The 20,857-nt window shown below is 37.6% G+C and overlaps 6 protein-coding genes across 6 annotated transcripts; 4 read left to right on the forward strand and 2 right to left on the reverse strand.

The window, feature by feature from the left end:
- Positions 1-1,040: 1,040 nt before the first annotated feature.
- LOC9323980 (cation/H(+) antiporter 16) lies at positions 1,041-4,565 on the forward strand. Its single transcript, XM_021009951.1, has 3 exons — positions 1,041-1,487; positions 2,025-3,029; positions 3,118-4,565. Exons 1-3 carry the CDS (start codon positions 1,269-1,271, stop codon positions 4,321-4,323), a joined length of 2,430 nt encoding a protein of 809 aa, XP_020865610.1. The 5' UTR covers positions 1,041-1,268; the 3' UTR covers positions 4,324-4,565.
- A 289-nt stretch (positions 4,566-4,854) lies between these two features.
- On the reverse strand, positions 4,855-5,748 carry LOC9322426 (dirigent protein 5). The gene has a single exon (XM_002887871.2). It carries the CDS (start codon positions 5,630-5,632, stop codon positions 5,084-5,086), a length of 549 nt encoding a protein of 182 aa, XP_002887917.1. The 5' UTR covers positions 5,633-5,748; the 3' UTR covers positions 4,855-5,083.
- A 1,627-nt stretch (positions 5,749-7,375) lies between these two features.
- On the forward strand, positions 7,376-10,952 carry LOC110230622. The gene is made up of 2 exons (XM_021033993.1): positions 7,376-7,493; positions 8,240-10,952. The coding sequence occupies exon 2, from the start codon at positions 8,246-8,248 to the stop codon at positions 10,265-10,267; it is 2,022 nt and encodes a 673-aa protein (XP_020889652.1). The 5' UTR covers positions 7,376-7,493; positions 8,240-8,245; the 3' UTR covers positions 10,268-10,952.
- Positions 10,953-11,569: 617 nt separating this feature from the next.
- Positions 11,570-12,605, forward strand: LOC110224276 (uncharacterized protein At4g04775-like). Its single transcript, XM_021010258.1, has 2 exons — positions 11,570-12,038; positions 12,110-12,605. Exons 1-2 carry the CDS (start codon positions 11,859-11,861, stop codon positions 12,380-12,382), a joined length of 453 nt encoding a protein of 150 aa, XP_020865917.1. The 5' UTR covers positions 11,570-11,858; the 3' UTR covers positions 12,383-12,605.
- Positions 12,606-12,924: 319 nt separating this feature from the next.
- On the reverse strand, positions 12,925-15,585 carry LOC110224275 (uncharacterized protein At3g43530-like). Its single transcript, XM_021010257.1, has 4 exons — positions 14,201-15,585; positions 13,965-14,123; positions 13,329-13,893; positions 12,925-13,266 (listed from the first exon to the last, which is right to left on the reverse strand). The coding sequence occupies exons 1-4, from the start codon at positions 15,014-15,016 to the stop codon at positions 13,076-13,078; spliced, it is 1,731 nt and encodes a 576-aa protein (XP_020865916.1). The 5' UTR covers positions 15,017-15,585; the 3' UTR covers positions 12,925-13,075.
- A 1,331-nt stretch (positions 15,586-16,916) lies between these two features.
- LOC9322427 (protein PAM71, chloroplastic) lies at positions 16,917-20,673 on the forward strand. Its single transcript, XM_002886315.2, has 12 exons — positions 16,917-17,216; positions 17,292-17,376; positions 17,510-17,737; positions 17,836-17,889; positions 17,999-18,060; positions 18,170-18,238; positions 18,319-18,370; positions 18,705-18,776; positions 18,857-18,986; positions 19,080-19,150; positions 19,337-19,384; positions 20,434-20,673. Exons 1-12 carry the CDS (start codon positions 17,053-17,055, stop codon positions 20,503-20,505), a joined length of 1,107 nt encoding a protein of 368 aa, XP_002886361.1. The 5' UTR covers positions 16,917-17,052; the 3' UTR covers positions 20,506-20,673.
- Positions 20,674-20,857: the final 184 nt, after the last annotated feature.

A 20,857-nucleotide genomic window follows, 5' to 3' on the forward strand; every position in this document is an offset into this window, starting at 1 on the left:
GAATCTCTACTTAAGTTGTGGAGAGTTTTGTAAAAGATATTGGTTTTCTCTGTTCGAATAGGAAAACATTTCTGCAAAATATTCTATAAACTGAATTTCTAAGTTCTGCAAATTAATTAAAACACTAAACGCCACAACGTAAAACACCCAAAAAAATAAAATTAAAAATTTGTTGTCAATATATATAATACGTACACATAGAAATGATTTTCGAAAACACAAAATAAATAATATCAGCTTAGAAAAATCGACGTGAAAAATGATTAAAATAAGGTTTGGTTCGGAATGCATGCAATCATCAGTTACAACTAATTGATAAACGAATATTTTGCAACAACAATTGAAGGTTAGTACTTAGTTTAGAGCATCTCCATCCATCGGTCAGAAACTAGTGGTTGACAAATATAAAATAATATTAACTTTTTTATTATTTAATTTTTTATTATTTAATTGTTTATTTAAACCAACCAGAATAAGACAACTGTAAAAATGGGTGTCTCAGAGTTTCTCATTTGAGAAACGTTTCTGTCCTTTTTCCTCTTTTTGAAATTTTTTTATTCTGTTTTATTTGACAGTGTCTCACCTAGACACTCCCAATGGACATGGTTTTAAAGAGTTTGGATTGTAAACCTAATTTTTTTTTTACGAGTTAAAGAAGATATTAACCTTATAACGAGTTAAGGTTTACAAACTAATCTTCTTTTCTTACATTTAGAAGATTAGTTTAGTTTATCTTCTTTTTTACATTTAGAAGATTAGTTTCGTTTGGATTACGGTATGAAAATTTCACGCTTATAAAAAAATGATAGTAAACGATGACGTTTTCTTCTTGACAAAATACGATGAAATCTAGTTTAATTGTCTTTTATCAACGCACACGACATATAGCATAGTCCACAAGCAATCTTTTTTATAATTTGATTGAATCTGCTTGCATATTGATCGAAGTAATGAACCAGTGCCCGGTTTAATCAAACCAAAATTCGAATGGCATAAACCGGTAACATTGTTAGACCATTGTAATAGTTTTTGTCTTGGCCTATTATTCTACTAGATTTCATTAAACAGAAAGTAAATCGATATATCTTATCACCTACATGATATACCCTACGGGACACTATTTTCAAACCAAGTGGTTGGTTAGAGATTATATGTATACATATATCACACATACATTTACATAGACCAAAAGATACTCTAGGTCTAGGGGATCACAATATTGATTATATAAGTCAGACACAAAGATATTTACATTTTTGCAGACAATAATGGGTACTTTGGTCAACGGTACTATTCCGGCGATGAAGTGTCCCAAGAATGTGGCGATGATGAAGGCAACGTCCAACGGAGTGTTCGATGGAGAAAGTCCATTAGATTTCGCTTTTCCTCTTGTCATTCTTCAGATTTGCCTCGTCGTCGCCGTCACTCGCTCTTTGGCCTTCCTTCTCCGTCCCATGAGACAACCACGTGTTGTCGCCGAGATCATTGTAAGTCTTCCATCAACCGGTTTAGGTCAGTCTTATAGTTTCCGGTTCAATCAACATCCTACCAGACTGAAATTTGAGTTGTACCGGGATTCCGTTCGGTTTATGTCCTTTTTTGGTTAGAAAATACAATACTGAAATTTGAGTTGTACCGGGATTCCGTTCGGTTAGTGTGGATCAAGTTTTCAAATTTTAATCAAACATATCTTTAATTTTCAGAAAAATTGTTCAATTTTGCTTTAGTTTGGTTTGAAATCGATTTAGCTATTTGGATATAGAAAAAATTATGAATATCTATATTTAAAATTCAATTTCTATTTTGGACATGATTTTTTTCGTTTCATCAACTGAACAATCCTGTAACCATCTTTACTAATTTGGTTTAGAAATTATAATTCGCATCAAAACTCAATTTGAATGATTTTTGTGGTTTGGTTATTTGAACTGAACACTCCCAGTAGACCGCTTGAGAAACATTTCATTTATCCGGTTTAATTCAAAAACTAAACCAGACCGAAATTGATTTGTACCGGGATTTAGGGTGGCATACTTCTGGGTCCGTCGGCTCTCGGTAGAATCACATCGTACAAGAATTCAATTTTTCCGGCGAGAAGTCTAACGGTGCTCGACACTCTAGCAAACCTCGGCCTCCTTCTCTTCCTCTTCCTCGTCGGACTCGAGATCGATCTGACATCTCTCCGCCGCACCGGCAAAAAAGCTATTTCCATCGCCGCCGCCGGAATGCTCCTCCCCTTCGGTATGGGCATCGTCACCTCCTTCGCTTTCCCTGAAGCTTCATCTTCCGGCGACAATAGCAAAGTAGTTCCGTTCATTATTTTCATGGGAGTCGCGCTCTCGATCACTGCTTTTGGAGTTTTGGCTCGAATCCTCGCTGAATTAAAGCTTCTCACCACCGATCTCGGCCGTATTTCGATGTCCGCCGCCGCAATTAACGACGTCGCCGCTTGGGTTCTCCTAGCTCTCGCTGTATCTCTCTCCGGCGATAGGAATTCTCCGCTTGTTCCTCTCTGGGTTCTGTTAAGTGGAATCGCGTTTGTGATCGCGTGTTTTTTAATCGTACCGCGAATTTTCAAATTAATCGCTCGGCGTTGCCCAGAAGGCGAACCGATAGGCGAAATGTACGTTTGCGTCGCTCTTTGCTCGGTTCTGATCGCGGGTTTCGCGACAGACGCGATTGGAATTCACGCGATTTTCGGTGCGTTTGTGATGGGCGTTCTGTTTCCCAAAGGGCATTTTGCAGACGCGATTGTGGAGAAGATTGAAGATCTCGTAATGGGTCTTCTTCTACCATTGTACTTCGTTATGAGCGGTTTGAAAACGGATATAACTACGATTCAAGGTGTGAAATCGTGGGGGCGACTAGCGTTGGTGATCGTTACGGCTTGTTTTGGCAAAATCGTTGGGACTGTGAGTGCTGCCTTGGTATGCAAGGTAGGGCTTCGTGAATCGGTTGTTCTTGGGGTCTTAATGAACACAAAGGGTTTAGTGGAGCTAATTGTTCTCAACATTGGCAAAGACAGAAAGGTGCTTTCATCTAATCTTAAACTATAATTACAAGTTGAAACGATTTTAATCAAATAGTTAAGGATTTAATTATGATTATGTAACGCAGGTTTTGAGCGACCAGACTTTTGCAATTATGGTTCTCATGGCGATATTCACCACGTTCATCACAACTCCGATAGTGTTGGGGTTATACAAACCAAGCGAGGCAACGCAAATGCATAGTAGCGTCAGCTACAACTACAAGAACCGCAAATATAGACGGAAAATTGAGAATGATGACGAAGGCGAGAAAACGCAGCAGCTGAAGGTTTTGGTATGTCTTCAAAGCAGTAAAGATATTGATCCGATGATGAAGGTAATTGAAGCTACTCGTGGAAGCAACGAAACCAAGGAAAGATTTTGCGTTTACGTTATGCATTTAACTCAACTCTCGGAGAGACCTTCTTCCATTCGAATGGTTCAAAAGGCGAGAAGAAACGGTTTGCCCTTTTGGAACAAGAAAAGAGAGACCTCTAGTGCGGTTACGGTCGCGTTCGAGGCCTCTAGTAAGCTAAGCAGCGTCTCGGTGCGTTCTGTGACCGCGATTTCACCGTTGTCAACAATTCATGAGGATATATGTAGCTCAGCAGATAGTAAACGCGCAACGTTTGTGATTTTGCCGTTTCATAAGCAATGGAGATCTCTGGAAAGAGAATTTGAAACGGTGAGATCAGAGTATCAGGGGATTAACAAAAGAGTTCTTGAGAATTCACCATGTTCTGTCGGCATTTTGGTTGATCGTGGTCTTGGCGACAACAATTCGAGCAACTTTTCGCTTTCCGTCAATGTTCTGTTCTTTGGCGGTTGCGATGATCGTGAAGCTTTGGTTTACGGGTTACGAATGGCAGAACATCCGGGCATTAACTTGACCGTTGTGGTCATCTCTGGTCTGGAGAGATCAAGATTTGATATACTTGAAGCGCAAGAAACATCAATATATTCGGTAGACGAGCAATTCCTTGCCGCAATCAAGAAAAGGGCCAATGCAACAAGATTTGAAGAGAGGACGGTGGAGTCGACGGAGGAAGTGGTTGAGATCATCCGCAAATTTTGCGAGTGCGATCTTTTATTGGTCGGAAGATCTTCCAAAGGAACTATGGTTTCAAGATTAACGGTTATGAAGATAGAGTGTCCGGAACTTGGATCGGTAGGAAACTTGATCGTGTCAAATGAGATTTCTACTTCAGTGTCTGTTTTGGTGGTTCAACAGTACACCGGGAAAAGTCCTTCTGTGGTGGGTTCCGTCACTGTCCCGGTGGTGGAGACGCCATGAAAATCTGAAAACAGAGGATTGTGTTTTCTTTAACTTGAAGCACAAAACAAGATAGATAACACAAATCACTCTTATAGTCTTATGTATCAACATGCATGAATTAAATGATCCCCCTTTTCCTTTATATATGAACTTGTAAGATAAAACAATTATTCACTCATAAAATATAATTTGATGGATGGATATTATTCATGTTGTTGGTACCAAAGTTATGAGTGAATAAGAAAACATTTTTCGATCTTTTTCCAAAGGAATACCGATCATATAGTAATTTTAGATACTCAAATTATCTTTATCCAATTCGTTTCCATTATTATCCGAAACGATCATGCCTACTTTATTGCAACACATACTGTTTTATAATTTTCAGTTAAAATATTGTTTTAAGACATTAATATTATAAATTATAATCACTTGTTTAGTGCATGTGACACAGTTATATTGACTAGTGGTGTTGTAGAAATAAATTTTCCTACTTTTCATATCATCGCATGTGTGATGTGTCCATTATAAAGATAGATTAGATTTAACTTTTAAGTAGTAATCAAAATCTGATATTGTATAACACAGTGTTTGTTTTTATCAAACAACACATATGACATAACAAATCATATAATACACCAAACCACAAATCAGACAGAAAATATAAAATAATATAAGATTATTGTTACACAAGTACTTAAACTTATTCAATTATCAAAAGTTTCAAAGTATTCAGCCTCTCTTTCTCTCGGTCTCCGGAACCATTTAATGGTCTCTTTTAGTAACAATCATAGAGTTTGATATCCATCTTGACCCTAAAATACTTAGCACCTTCAAAGGTATCAGTCTCAAACGTAACAATCCCTCGAGACATGAAAAAATCGCCTGTCCCTCCGACCACAGACAAATCTCTACTCTGCACCATCATAAGATCTGCTCCCATTATGTTCAACGTCCCTTTGTGTTGAGTCGAGTTGAACACGAGTGTGTACGCGAACCATGCATTGTAATCGTTCTTCATGTCGTAGAAATAGAATCCTTGAGCACGTGCTACAGGTTCGGATTGAAAGTTTTTGTCTATGGTCATGGGATCGTCGAAGATCACGAGTTTTCCGAATTTGAAATTCCCGAGGCCCGGCGGGTTGGTAATGGCTGCAGAAGTCGCGTTTTGGACGTCGTCGACGCCAAACATTATGTCGTGGTAGTAGAGGACAAAGTTTTTGCACGGTTTTGGTTGCGATTTGGATGGTTTTCTAGCTGATATGACGGTTTTTGAGAGAACAAGGAAAATGAATAAGAAGAGAATTGATTTCATTTGGCCGACCATATTAAAAATGTGTTTATTTTTGCAATGAAAAAGTGAGAGTGGAAATGAGAGAGTGAGATTGACGAAGAAGAGTGATGGGTTTATATACAACTTGGATTTTGTAGTCTGTGTGAATATAAAGAATAGACCAAGTGGACTAGCTCACGTCTCCTCTCTTATTTCTTGTTTATTTATATATTTCTACTAGGTTGGTGATAAGTTTTGTTGATGTATATAAAGTAAAATCATTTACGATATAAATATCTGAAACTTTTCAATGTAGGCGGCTCAATCACCTTACAAAAATTTCCACAAATTGTTATAGTGGAAAAATCCTTAAAACACGAATGAAGTACTAAAACTAATTAGCATAATACATATTTGATCTAATTAAGACTACATAAACTTATACATACCTTAAACAGAGTTGCACGAATTTATCATAATATCTACTTGTTCGTCTAGTATTAGGACATTAATAAAAATATGTATATTCTTCAGTAATACTATCTGTAAACTTGGCCTTTTAATAATGGGTTGGTGGAACACTAATAATAAAAATTGATGAACATGAGTTTTTCCAGTAACTGGTGATTTTACATGAAATTAGGTCAAACTGCCACTGACATGCTAAAGTATTTATAAATCGATTTGTTTTGAAACTAAAAGTAGACTAATTTTTTTTTAGTTTTTTGACATCTTTGGATCGATAATACCCGATCCATAGCCAATCCATATTAGGCAGGGTAACGCGACTTAGTGGAGTCGAACTCCGGTGGGAAAGGCGGAGTCAAGTGGACTTAACCACTTGACTAAAGGTATATTTAAACTCTTAAATTTTAGTATGTTCATTAGAATATACTGTATATTATTTTTTTACCAAAACTAGACTCTCTCATAAAATTCATGTTTATAAATAGAAATTTATGACGTGTATTTTTTCTTCTCGATCTAAACCAATTGGATACTAATGAAGTACCCTATGGGCTAAGGCTATATTCTTTGCATACAAAAATATGTCTTTTTTTAGGGATAATCTTGTCCATTTGCAAAATTTATTGCATATAATAAAATCGAAAAGTAACCGTTTTATCATGAATGCATTTATTTATTTTGATTAGGCTAAACCTTTCGCCGACTTAATAGAACATTGGCATTTTCGACAGCCAATAAAGCAAAACAAGTTGCAGAAATTTTAAATGTGACTTATAACTATTGACATTTTTAAAAAATAATATTGTGAAACCAACGTACCAAAGAAAAGCAACACAGGGTTGCGGAAAAAAAAAAAAACAAGGTATTTTTTATTTGGACGTTTAATACCCAATTGTTTTAGATTGTAATAAAAATACCTCATTTAATTATTTATAGTCTAAAAATACCTTCTATATAAACTATCGGTGAAATCGAACGCCCAAGTTAACAGCCGTTAATGGATGTAACAGAATCGTTAACGTTGTTAAATTTTAACTTCACGTGTTCGAATAGTTATATAGCACATGCTTATGAAGTTTACGGTAAATAATGGCGTGGTGTGGTGGTTATAGGTGAGTTTTGGAAACGTTACAAACGCTATTTTTTTTTCTTTCCTTTCGCTTTCTCTCCCACTCGAAAAATTGTCACTTATGCCACTTTTTGGAAAAAAAAAATCTGGCATGCCACTCAAAAATCTGGCATGCCACCGAGAATGTGAATTTCCGAAACTAGCCTTAATGAAATAAAGAAGAAATCAAAAAAAAAAACTAAAAATCTCATTTCGTCCCACTCTCTCTCCTCTCTCTCTCTCCTCTCCGACCCCGACATTTCTCTCTCCCTCCGCCATAGCTCGCTCCCGCCGATCTGCACGTACGGTTTTGCAGTCGCGTCCTCCTTCTCGAAAGCGGTTAGTTTCTTCTCATGTATCCTCTTTTCATTGCTGCATTGATAGATTTTTAGGTAATTTAAGAGTATTTTGGAAATCTTTAAAATTAGGGATTTGAATGAGAATTGGGGTTTTTTTGGAAGAATTGATAGTATATTGGCGAATGGGAATGTTAGAATCGAGCTACACTCGTACATTGTTGAATGGAGTCACATTTTAAGTAGAATCGAGTCAGATCTCAGTCAATTGGTACAGCTAAGAGAAAGTTATTCAACAGGGTACAACTACGTTTAAGTATTCAACTGGTACAACTGATAGACTATAGGCCAACTGGTACAACTGATAGTATGTAGGCCAACATGTACAACTGATAGGCCAACGGTACAACTATGTTTAATTATTCAACTAGTACAACTAGAATATTTGTTTCAAATGGTGTATGTGCTGTTTTTAATTGCTGTATTTTGAAGATAGTACCCTCCATAGTCAACTGGTACAACAGATAGTATGTAGGCTAACTAGTACAACTGATAGTATGTAGGCCAACTAGTACAACTGATAGTATGTAGGCCAACTGGTACAACTAGTATAACAGTGGAAAATGGTGTATGTGATGTTTTTGATTGTTGTAGTTTCAGGATAGTACCCTCTATAGTCAACTGGTACAACTGTTAGAGTATAGTCCAACTGTATAGGCCAACTGGTACAACTAGTATAACTGTGACAAATTGTGTTTGTAATTATGTTTTAAATTGTTGTAATTTCAGGAGGCGATGAAGAAGAAGAGCCATACTAACGTACATTTTGACTATGGAGGGTACTATTCAGAAGGGAATGAGTGGATTTATAAAAATTCACTATACGCTATATCGTTTAAGACGGCATGTTTAGAGAAGATAACTTATTCGGTGCTATTAGATAAGATCACTACGAAGGTTGGCCAGAATGGAGTCCTTGGGAATCTGAAACTGAGTTACAATCTATCTAAAGCTCGGAGAGAGACATATATTGTAGATGATGAGGACGTATACATTTTTTTAACAGAATGTGATGAAGAGGGTCGTATTCCAGTTTTGCATGTGGAGCTATTAAGTGACAATAACCAGAGGGTGGAAGTGTTAGTACCGGAGCGTCGAAGTTCAGTTGGTGTGAATTATGTAGAGCTAGTGAATGTGAATGAAGTTTTGGAGAATGATGTGAATGAAGTTTTGGAGAATGATGTGAATGAAGTTTTGGAGAATGATGTGAATGAAGTTTTGGTGAATGATGTGAATGAAGTTTTGGTGAATGATGTGAATGAAGTTTTGGTGAATGATGTGAATGATGAGAATGAAGTTTTGGTGAATGATGTGAATGAAGTTTTGGTGAATGAAGATATGGTGAATGAAGTTATGGTGAATGAAGTGTGTCAGAATGTGACAGGTATGGAAGTTGTGGCTGTGGAAAGGTCGATGGATAACCATTTGGATGAAGATGTGGATGGTATTTTTGATTTTGATGATATTCCAGCTATTCCAAATCGTGTAAAAGGTACTCCAAAGAATATAGAATGGGAAGATGGTACGGGTATAGAACTTTATCAAGAATTTTGTTCTAAGGAAGCACTGTGGGAATTGGTAAACAAAGCTGCAAAACAAGAAGTTTATGGGGTTTTAATAGTTAAGTCTGACCCGTTGAGACTTATGTTACGATGCAAACAATATTCTCAAGGGTGTAAATGGTATTTACGAGTTGCGAGAACAAAGCAATCAGATTATTGGAGTGTTAGAGTGCATAGAAAGATCCATACATGCTCGCGGTCTGTTGAGTCTACAAGCAATAGTGTACAGAGAGGAACACCACGATTAATAGCAGCTGTTTTACATGCTGACTTTCCAGGTAATCTACAGACCCCAAATCCAAAAAGCATCATGTCTATTGTGACAGGAAGACTTGGTGTGCATTGTTCATACTCTACTGCATTAAGAGGGAAAATGCAGCATGTTAGTGAAGTGAGAGGTGGACCAGAAAAAAGCTACAAGATGTTGTTTTCTTATCTCTACATGTTAGAGATGGTAAATAGAGGGACTGTAACAAGTGTGGAGTTGGAAGAGAAGAAGTTCAAGTACCTATTCATCGCTTTGGGAGCTAGCATTGAAGGTTTCAGGGGAATGAGGAAAGTGATAATTGTGGATGCAACTCATCTCAAAACTGTATATGGTGGGATGTTGGTTATTGCAACAGCTCAAGATCCTAATCATCACCATTATCCTCTTGCATTTGGTGTAATTGATGCAGAGAAGGATGTTAGTTGGATTTGGTTTTTCCAGAAGCTGAAAACTGTATATCCAGAAGTTCCTAATCTGGTGTTTATTAGTGACAGGCATCAAAGCATCAAGAAGGCTGTCATGACGGTGTACCCGAATACGCATCATGTACACTGTATATGGCATTTGTCTCAAAATCTAAGACTCCGTGCGAAGACTGATAAGGATGGAGCTGCGAAGAAGTTCTTGGAGTGCGCTCATGCTTATATTGAGAGTGAGTTCAATAGAGAATATGGTATATTTAGGAGTCGGTGGTCTAATGTTGCTGACTATCTAGATAAAGCCATAGAGAGAGAGCAGTGGTCTAGGTACCATTTCCAAGGAGACAAGTACAACATAGACACTAGCAATGCTGCGGAGTCCATGAACGCTGTGTTTAAGAAAGCGAGGAAGTATCACCTCGTACCTATGATTGATGCCATGGTTGAGAAGTTGTGCCTTTTGTGGAGAACATCTTGCATGCTCGATGTCCAGTTGCTGCGAAGTTAAAAGTTGTTGAGCTTAACAGTTATAGACAAGAATACAACGTCATTGATGGGATGTCGGTCAGCTTTTTGGTGGATTTGAAAATGAAAACTTGTTCTTGCAAGACATTTGATATAGACAAGTACCCGTGTGTCCATGCCATTGCCGCAGCAAGGTTCCTAGCCTGCAAGGAAGGGAGAAATGCAGATGTAAGCATATATGGACTTTGCTCCGTCTTTTATTTGATTGATACTTGGGCATTGGCATATTACAGGACGTTGTTTGTAGTGCCACATGAGTCAGAATGTAATATTCCCGAGTCAGTTAAAGAGTTGGAGGCTGAGCCGCCGGATTACACTCCAAAAAAAGGACGCAATCAAGATAAACGGTTTCCATCTGTTGGAGAAAAACGGAGAAAGAGTAACAAAGCTGTTCCAGGAATTAACTTGGAGAGATGGCTACAGCCCGAGGATCCAGAAGCATCTTGATTAATTCTCTGGTTCAACCGGTACAACTGCTTTACCAATACGGTTCAACTGGAACAACTGGACCATTTTGGTTCAACTGGAACAACTGTGTAACCATTTGGGTTCAACCGGAATAACTTAAACAACTTTGTACTTGTATTTTTATTTGTAAGACTAATATCGCTTTGTAATATATGGATTATTATTTATAAGTTTGTAATATAAACTATTTTATTTCTTTACAATATTAGCAAGAATGGTTTCTGGGTTCAACCGATACAACTGGAAACAACTAAAACTACAAAAAAATACAAAATTACATAAATTAAACCATAATAAGTGATTAAAACATTTTTAAACTCTGAAGGTACATTTAATACTTTTAATATATGATATGTAACATTATCAATAATTAATATGAGCAAAAACCAAAATTACACAAATCACTCTTTAGGTAACAAGGAACAATTAGTTCAAGATCATCTATAAAGATGGAAGAAGTATGGAAACTATGTTTTCTGACAAATTATTCTATGAAAACTTCTTAAACACCAATATAATGTGGAAATTGATGTGAACAACTAGATATCTATGGTATTTTTTAAGGTTCAACTACAAAATTACAAATTTAGAAATAGTTCAACTGTGAGGAAATTAGGACAACTGAACATCTAAAGACAACTATGTAGAAAATCTATTTATCGGGGGTCCCACAGAAATGTGTTCACACTAGTCTTTGACTTGTTTTTGACTCAAACCGGTCCCACAGAAATGTGTTCACACTAGTCTTCTCATCTAATAAGGAGAGTACTCTCTCTCTCTCTCTCTCTCACATCTCGACTCCGATTCTTCTTCTTCTTCTTTTCTCTCTTCTTCTTCTCTCTTCTTCACGAGACCACTAAAAATTAGGGTTTTCAGATTTCTTCAAATTTTGCGAAATCTGGGTACTTCTCTCACATATCTTCTTCTCTCTTCTTCTTCTGTTATTGAAAACGAGAAACCCAAAAATTAGGGTTTTCAGATCTATGCTCATTCTTCCTTCTCTCGCCGTTTAATAGATCTGCTTTCTACTAATTCGGATTTACTAAGATTTAATTGATTTATGTTTGATTGAATGGTCAGATCTACTCATCTTCTAAACCGTAGATATGCCTTATAGTTACTCCCAACCCTCCACATCCGTAGCAAGCATCAACAGTGGAGAATGTAATGCAGATGCCAATTATGGTGTTCCCGAGAGGTGTTTCTGTGGTGAGATGGTCAAACTTGAGCGATGTCTAACAGGACAGCGCCAAGGAGAGCGCGTATACAGATGCCCAGTGCTTAAGGTATGGTTTAGTTGCAATTCTGGAACAACTAAGTACAACTTGCTGGTTTTAACTTTTTATATTCTTCCTAGGATGGAGACGAATATAAGGATAATCGAGATCACCTAGTTCAGTGGTGGGATTGGGCGGTAACTGAGGAGCTGTCCAAGATACACCACCTATTTGACAGACATAAAGATGACGTGTTAACCTCTCTTGAATATGGGAGGGGTGGAAATCCTGCATTGGAGTCGATCCGGGAAACTCTTCGTCTTATGCGTGAAGAAATTGATGACCTTAAAGAGAGGTTAGCCACAAAAGAAGTCGAGATTGCGAGGCTTAGGGGGTTACTTTCAAGGTGGTAATATTGTATGATTACCACCTACTCTTTGTAATATTTGAATTTGTATTTTGGATATGGAATTGTGTTTTCATGAAGTATTATTAGTAGTTGTACCTGCAGTAATGGTAGTACTTGGTTCAACCGGTACAACTCCGACTTATATGTACTCACTAAGTATTTTTAATAGTTGTTGTCCCTGGATCAACTGGTCCAACTAAAATTTAAATATATTGTATTTAGTAGTTGTCCCTGGTTCAACTGGTCCAACTAAAATTTAAATATATTGTATTTAGTAGTTGTCCCTGGTTGTCCACATAGTTGTTTCTGGATTATTAGTAGTTGTCCTTGTATTGTTAGTAGTTGTCCATGTTGTCCATCGTTCTTAATAGTAGTTGTCCCTGTATTGTTAGTAGTTGTCCCTGGTTCATCACATAGTTGTCCCAGGATTACTAGTAGTTGTTCCTGTTGTCCTACTTGTGTTAATAGTTGTCCCACGTTTGTTAGTAGTTGGACCAGATGCATAATTTTTTAAAATATAATTTCTGGATCATCCTAAACCCCAAATACAAAAAATGCACCTAAACCACAACACAACCAAAAGATAGTACAATGTTTTGAATCCTAATAAAAGATAACCGCAAAATACTCAGAAAATATAAGTTTTGTCCTACACAAAAGCAATTACTCATAAAGAGTGATCTCTCATAAAGATCACCTATTTCTTCTGCCGCTTCTTCCCCTTCCCCTTCCCCTCTGCTGTAAACTCTTCAGCCTGAAACCTGGAAGCCTTCCTTTGTCTCTTTTTCCCGGTCTGGATTGTAGGGCCACTATGCTTCGGCCTCACTGCTTTCTTCTTCTTGTTCTCCTTCTCTTTCCTAGCCAGCTGCTCCTGATCACCTTCATCACCTACACAACTCCAATGTTAGAACATGTATGTTACAATAAAAACTACAAAAATGTAAACTCACTCAATTCTTGAATCTGGATTGGCTTAGAGTCTGTGAAACCACTGTGAAGGACCAAAGCCTTTGTCGGACTCGCTATTGGTTGATTAGCAGTTGGTGTACAATAGGTTGGCACAAAATCACTTGAAGTCCCTGGATGATACTCATTGTACCGCTCTTTCTCTAGCTGGACTGACACATAACCCTCTAAGTCTTTCACTCTCCCATCCAGCATACTCACTTTGCTATCCATCTCAGACAACTTCTCCATGATCTTCGCAAATCCTTTGTCCACAGCTGACTGTAATGAGAGGATATCACCAAGCCTCTCAGGGACTTCACCATCACTTTCTTTAACATCACCAAGCCTCTCAGCCACTTCAGGGACAACATCACCAAAACCCCGAGCCTGCAAGTCCATCTGGTATAGACTTTTCCACCAGATTTTCTTCTTCTTTCTGATCAGCTGCTCTCTCCAACCTTCAACAACTGGATCAATAAATCCCATCCCTTCATCAATATCTTTCTCAACAAGGCCAGACAACATCTCTTTCTCATCCATATCAGGTTCCAAGATGCTTGAGATATCCTGTCAAATACACATAGCATCAATCTCAATAAATATGCATACTAAGAGAAGTAAAGGCACCAAAAGCTAACCTTAATTTCACCAAGGGCTTGGTTTATTTCATCCAAGGTAAAGCCCTTCATGCAACTGTCAGTGAATTTAGATTTGCACATTCTTGGACAGTCATTAGCTGCGGGAACAGCTTCTCTGAATCGCCTTCCAAGCTGTGGTATGCACTCAAATGCAAAAATCTACACATTCACAATAACACAGTTTTACTACTATAACTTAAACACTCTAACTCATTACAATATTCACAAGTTTTTACCTCAAGAGGAGTGATGAATCCAAAAAAGCTGCTCTGTGCTTTTGGTTTCACCTCACCTTTCATGTTTTTCATCATTCTCCGGATCCCTGTCATACATTGCTCAAAAGAATACCTTCCCCACGGGAATATCTCACAAGCATGAACATCATCAACAATCCTTAACAGGAATTGCTCTATGTTCCCATCACCCTTAGAATCAGCCTTCACAACCGCACATAAAAACAACAAAATAATCAACTTCTTCCTATCCAAACACTTCTCACTCTTAATAGCTGCCAACTTCTTTTCTACATCTTTGATTTTGATTAGGTCTGTCCTCCCAAACATCCTCCTGACAAACCTCAAACTACCCTTCTTCTCATGATTCTTTGGGTACTCATGGCAGTCCAACCCGGTCAACAAAGCATGCTCTTTCAAGGAGTACCTTATAGGCACTCCATTCACAACAAACCAACACTCATTCTCCATACCCGTGCGAGCAGTGCGAAGCATAAGCATCCACATGCCTTGAATCATGTGATTTGGTTCCTTAGGCATGTGGAATATATGCTTAAACTGAGCATGATTCCTAAACCAACTAACTTCCTCATCAAATGCCTCTATCATGGCCACTGTTTGGCCAACTTTACACCTACTACCTACCTTACATACCTTGTTGTACTCAGTTGGACTAAAGTACATGCTCTCTGGCGGCAGTGGTTGGGATTCCTCATCATCATCATCCTCATCTGTATCAGCTGCAACATCATTAACCCTCTCCTCTTCCTCTTCCTCAACAGCAATATCATCAACTATATTCTGCATATTCAAACACATACAACTGAGTACAACTATGTCTGTTGCTTACCTTTAACACCATATACAACAAATACAAACTGTTACTTACCTTCACAACACCAGCAACATCTTCCTCCTCATTATTACCAGCAACATCTTCACCCTCAGAATCAACAACTCTCTCTTCTTCCTCGTTATCACAACCCTGACCATCAATTGACAACTCACGGACTTCTTTATCATGCTCACCGACTTCTTCTTTCTCTTCTTTATCAGACAATTCCGGAACCGAAAAAACTACTAATTCGGTGGCTGCTTCTGCGGATTCCACTGTTGGACCAATTACAGCGGCATCCATTGGAGCTTCTGTTGGATAAGCGTCATCCGTCGGAGCATCTTTTGGAACTGCGGCGTCCGTCGAAGCTTCTGTTGGAACTGAAGCGTCCGTCGAAGCTTCTGTTGGATCCGGATTTGCAGCCCCTTCTCGAGACCCTTCTGTTGATTCATATACCCTGTTATCTCCACCTTTCACGCGAGCCATATAAGAACGAGACGAAGACACGCTGAACGGAGTCGGAGGAGACGAAAAGACAAACCACCGAGGAGGAGACGAATGACGGAGTACGAAGTTCCCACGCTAGAAGAAGACGGCGGAGACGACGATACTCCGGAGACAACGAAAACGGAAAAGAAGCGACGGAGATTCGCGAGAGTACAGAGAGAACTCGGAGACGGAGAGAAGAGTAGTGAAAGCGATTTTTACGGTTTTGAGTTTTACTTAGAGAAATTTTCAGAATTAGGGGATTAGGGTAAATTTAGGGATTTTGTATGGGTCGGGTTATTTTCTTATGGACTGGGTTCGGATTGTTTGGTTGGGTCGTAATATACTTATTTTCGTTTGGGTTTTATGTAATTTACTCACTTTCTCGATTTAAAATTAATTCGATAATAAAAAGAAAACATAAGAGTGGCATAAAAGGTTACCGATTCTCGATTAGTGGCACAAGAGGTGAACTCTCCTCCCACTCCTGCTTCTCGAAATCAAGCAAGCAAATCACAAATAAATCAATAATACGATTCCACAATTATAATTTGAATTTACTATGCATCTCTCGTTACCCTCTCATGAATTTGAATCTTGCGTTAATTCAACAAACGTTTCTGGAAAATGGGAGAGACAAGACTAAGCCTTTGGGTTTGAATTTGAAAATTAGAACGAATTTTTGTGGTTGCGGCCACTGATCAAAGCGAGCTTCCGGAGTTACAGGGAGAACCCAACAGTCCATGGCCACCGCAGAGCTCCGATATCCTCTTAATGACGGAGACGCCACCTTTCCGGTCCACCTCGTTCAGATCTGACGAAGAAGAAGGAAGATAAAAAAATTATAAAAAAATTGCTAGGAGGACTCGAACCACTCGAACCCACGTCCTCAATACCATTCACTTACCACTAGACAACGATAACATACATCATAAATTGGTTAAAAGATTGTATATATCGAATAAAATATATGGGATTACAATTTAACGATGTTAAAGGATTCCGTTACGTCCATCAACGGTAGTTAACTTGCGGGTTCGATTCTACTAATAGTTTATATAGAAGGTATTTTCAGACTATAAATAATTAAGTGAGGTATTTTTATTCTAATCTAAAACAATTGGATATTAAACGTCCGAATAAAAATTACTTTGGGTTTTTTTTTGGAATTTTCTGAAACAAAAAGATAGATTGTCGACAAAACAAAAGTTGGACTCTATAGTCATAGCATGAGTAGTTTGTCCTAAAAGGGCCTAAACTGCGAAGAAATTTTAACGAAAACGGGCTTATTTTGGCCCAATATGCATTTACATGTAGGCTCGAAACTCGTCACGTGTATGGCTATTCAACGATCGCTTGAGTTTTTTTTCCACACGTGTGATGGGTAATACGTGGACGCGCGCGAATAAACTCTAGTTTTGTGGATTTTTTTTTTATTCACTATCTTCTCAGAACCAAACAGAGCCAAAGGTTTTTTGCTCGCAGTAAAGAATCACACTCTGAAGAAGAAGAACACAAAATCCTCAGGAGAGAAATGCTAAGTTTGAATCTCTCCGAGTCGCTTCGCATCCCATTTCAAAACCCTAGGCCTCCCAAATTCGATTCTTGTTGTTCTTCTCCTCCCTCATCGTCGAGGAGATGCGTCTCCTCTTTTCCAATTCCGATAGGGTTTTCGTTTCGTAATCAATACTTCTCTAGGTATGTTTGAATCTGCATTTTGTTTTGCTATACGAATGGAGTTTAGGGGTTTATGTCTTTCACAATTCTGTGCAGATGTTTGACTCAATTGCGTCGAAATGAATCTCAGCAGCTTGAATTTCGATGCTTCCGACGAAATGATTCCGCTTGTTACCTTGAGGTGATCTTGAATTTTGTTTTTACTTCCATGGATCGATCTCTCTGATTGCAGATTTTTGACATTAGAGGAGATTCTGTCGAAGGCAAGGCGATTTCTAGGTGAACTGAATAAGTTGTTGTGTTTGATTTTTCAGAAGGCTGAATCTGAAGAAAATATTAGAAATCTTGATCTTTTGGTTGATTCATCGGTAGCTCACTCAAGAAGAGAGACTCTTAGACTTCTTAAGTTCTTGGCGGTATCAGGTTCCGTTGCATTACTCGGCAATGATCCAGCTTTTGCGGCTTCGTCAATTGCCAATGGGACGCAGTCACTTGTCTCTTCTCTTGGAGACCTTGGAGATATTAGCTCAGGTTTTGCTTCGGTTAGAGAATCTTCCTTTTGCACAGAACCGGGAACTATGTCTTCTTCAGTGCCATTCCTTTAAATTTTACGTTTTGCTCTGTCTATGTCTCTCTGCAGGCGTTCTTGCTTATCTTTTTCTCTGAACTTGGAGACAAGACTTTCTTCATTGCGGTATGATCTTGAGCTATATTTTGAGATGTTAGTCTACCTATAAAAACTCCCTGTCATCAAACATCTAACATTCTATTGATTGTGATAAGTTTTCATGTTTGCTGCTTAGGCCCTTTTAGCAGCAAGGAACTCTGCTGCTACCGTATTCGTGGGGACTTTTGGCGCTCTAGGGTATGCTTTCTTTCTCAAACAGAGGCGTTATGGTCCGTGAATCTTGTCTGAATCCAAATGTTACTTTGAAATCTGTAGAGCAACGTTTTAAAACTTGGTATTTTTGCAGGATAATGACGATAATATCTGTAGTGCTTGGACGTACTTTTCACTATGCCGATGAAGTTCTTCCATTCAGGTTTGAGTATTCTGGCAAAAATTATTAATCAGGTTTTAAGTTTTATGATGAATCTGAACGTCAATGACTTGAGAACACAGGTTTGGTGAAACCGATTTGCCTATAGATGATATTGCAGCAGTTTGTCTTCTGGTAAATCTTTATTCACCTTTCTAAGCAGAGCTGTACTAACCAGGGGTGCTTGGTTTGGACCTTTTTGTTTTTTTTTTCTCTGTTTAGCAAGTATATCTTCAAAGTGAAACCAAATGTAGTTCTGACCCTTTTGTTATGAGTTTGGTTCCGGTTCGGTTTTAAAATTTGAATGAAGTTCACAAGTTTCAGGCTTTTGATTTTTATGTAGAAAAAAGTAACTGATTTAACCAAATGAAGATGTTTATTGGTTTTCAAGCCTGGTTTTTGGATGGATCATATTGTGCAGGCCTAGTCTTAACCATGAAACAGTATTAACCACTTTTGTTACATTTAGGTTTACTTCGGTGTTTCAACGTTATTAGATGCTGTTTCTGACGAGGGTAAAGCTGACGAAGAACAGAAAGAAGTAAAACTTCTTTAGCCTTTCATTTTTATATTTCCATGCAACCTTCAAGAAGTCAATATCTTTTTACTTATTTTGTACAGGCAGAACTAGCGGTTTCAGAGCTTTCAGGTAGTGGAGCCGGGATAGTAGCAGCCGCGAACACCATCATCAGCACTTTCGCATTGGTTTTTGTTGCGGAATGGGGTGACAAATCCTTCTTCTCAACAATTGGTGAGACACAAAAGAAGTTTCAACTTTCATGATAAATCAAAACCTCAGGTCTAAAACTCCTAAAACCGTATATAATCTATTAATTCTTTGAAGCTCTTGCGGCTGCTTCATCGCCATTGGGTGTCATCGCTGGAGCATTGGCGGGTCACGGTGCTGCGACTCTGGTGAGTTCTTTATCTTTTGATTGAAACTTTTATGTGAACACTTTAAAGATCCTAGCTATTGGGCTAATCAAAAACATCTTTAAGCAATATTAAGACTTAAACCCCATTAAAGAGAAGATTTTTCAATTCTCCTGAAACTTGGGAGACACAAGAACTCTAACTTGCAGCTTGGTTTGTTATTCGCAGCTTGCGGTATTGGGAGGTTCTTTGCTCGGAAATTTCTTATCAGAGAAGGTAAATTCCATGATCTCTATATCACACATAGACACTATATACATAGTTACATATAGATCAAATCAATTATTTCACAAAAGCACTTGAAGAATACTCCTTTTTTCATTATAGTGTCAGGTTTAGATTTTTCCTACACGTCTTAGCTAGCATTTAAGTTAATACTAAGATTACGAAGAATAAATTTTGATTCCTGACCAAATAAAATGTTAAGAAGAATAAAACTTTAATGGTTGCATTAAAAAGTAGAAAATAATATTAAAATATGAAACAAATCCATGTCCTTAAATTATCATGAAATGTAGGGTGAATATACTAAATGCCAGCATATCCTAGGATATATTCAGCTTTTATTACACAAAAACCAGATTCTAAATGGCAATTTACTAGCTTCTATCCTAGTTTTTAAAGTTCAAAACCACCTTTTGAGTTTTGTTGTTTTAATTAGTCAAAGGATCTCTTTTTTAATCTCGTATTGTGTTCTGAGATTGAACTTGATAGAAAGAAAAGTGAGAGATTAAGATTTATTTATTCTGTGGGCAAGTGGCAAAAACAAGCTTCTGTGTTCATTGATCTCTAGTCCTCCACATCACTTGGTATCTATTCCTCCCTAAAAAAGAGTCAAAATAACATCTTTTATTGTTTTTATTCTTTCATATGTCCGATCCAATCTGTCAACAACGCGTTATTATTCCCAAACTAATGAAATTAGCCGGGGAAAATTTCTTAAATCACAAGTATAGATTATTTTGTTTAGGTTTTAAGGTTCATGATCTATGTTTTAGGGGTTAGGGTTTTGATTTTAGTTTTTATGACTTGAGGTATATAGTAGGTTTTAGAATTTAGACTCCAGAGTTCAGAATTTAGATGGTTTGTTTTTTTTCTTCTAATTTATAAAAATTTAAGACCATTTTATTTTTTTAAGACCTTTTTCTAGTTTTGATCTAAAGTTTAGATTATTATTTGCATAACTCTTTGAAATAGTAATAAGTTTGGGAGAGAGTGTGTGTTCTGAAGACGGAAATGTTTAAATGTTGTTTGGTTCGAAACAGGCAATTGCTTATGTCGGAGGAGTTCTGTTTCTCGTGTTTGCTGCTGTGACGGTGGCTGAGATCGTTACGTAAGTCCCGAAAAAGATTTTTTTTTGCCTTCTTGTATAAACAAATTCAAGTTTAATTTGCATAATTTTAGTATATTGTTTGTTTCCACTGTTTTTCTGCAAATGATAATGTGGATTTACAGTTTTCATTCGTATTCATTTACTATATATATTAGTACACATTTTGTTTTTAGTGATTAGAATTTACTTAGATGTCAAGATAGATAATATGTTATGTTTTGAAAGATGCGTCCAAACATAACACGTGTTCGGGAGTGGAAAGAATATAAAGAGGTTGAACATGGTAGAGCATATTCTTTTTTTTTTATTCTTCATGTATAAAGGTGTATATGAATTAAATTATATGAAAAAGTTAC

The sequence above is a fragment of the Arabidopsis lyrata genome (assembly GCF_000004255.2).
Source record: "Arabidopsis lyrata subsp. lyrata unplaced genomic scaffold ARALYscaffold_2, whole genome shotgun sequence".
Classification (NCBI taxonomy): domain Eukaryota; kingdom Viridiplantae; phylum Streptophyta; class Magnoliopsida; order Brassicales; family Brassicaceae; genus Arabidopsis; species Arabidopsis lyrata.

Bases quoted from the DNA above. Each gene is read 5' to 3' on its own strand.
- LOC9323980 (XM_021009951.1), top strand. From the start codon at position 1,269: ATGGGTACTTTGGTCAACGGTACTATTCCGGCGATGAAGTGTCCCAAG. The intron at 1,488-2,024 runs GTAAGTCTTCCA...ACCGGGATTTAG, and splicing joins GTGTTGTCGCCGAGATCATT to GGTGGCATACTTCTGGGTCC. The intron at 3,030-3,117 runs GTGCTTTCATCT...TATGTAACGCAG, and splicing joins ACATTGGCAAAGACAGAAAG to GTTTTGAGCGACCAGACTTT.
- LOC9322426 (XM_002887871.2), bottom strand. From the start codon at position 5,632: ATGGTCGGCCAAATGAAATCAATTCTCTTCTTATTCATTTTCCTTGTT.
- LOC110230622 (XM_021033993.1), top strand. From the start codon at position 8,246: ATGAAGAAGAAGAGCCATACTAACGTACATTTTGACTATGGAGGGTAC.
- LOC110224276 (XM_021010258.1), top strand. From the start codon at position 11,859: ATGCCTTATAGTTACTCCCAACCCTCCACATCCGTAGCAAGCATCAAC. The intron at 12,039-12,109 runs GTATGGTTTAGT...TATTCTTCCTAG, and splicing joins ACAGATGCCCAGTGCTTAAG to GATGGAGACGAATATAAGGA.
- LOC110224275 (XM_021010257.1), bottom strand. From the start codon at position 15,016: ATGTGTTTGAATATGCAGAATATAGTTGATGATATTGCTGTTGAGGAA. The intron at 13,894-13,964 runs GTTAGCTTTTGG...TGTATTTGACAG, and splicing joins AAGCCCTTGGTGAAATTAAG to GATATCTCAAGCATCTTGGA. The intron at 13,267-13,328 runs GTGAGTTTACAT...GGAGTTGTGTAG, and splicing joins AATCCAGATTCAAGAATTGA to GTGATGAAGGTGATCAGGAG.
- LOC9322427 (XM_002886315.2), top strand. From the start codon at position 17,053: ATGCTAAGTTTGAATCTCTCCGAGTCGCTTCGCATCCCATTTCAAAAC. The intron at 17,217-17,291 runs GTATGTTTGAAT...AATTCTGTGCAG, and splicing joins CGTAATCAATACTTCTCTAG to ATGTTTGACTCAATTGCGTC. The intron at 18,987-19,079 runs GTGAGACACAAA...AATTCTTTGAAG, and splicing joins ATCCTTCTTCTCAACAATTG to CTCTTGCGGCTGCTTCATCG.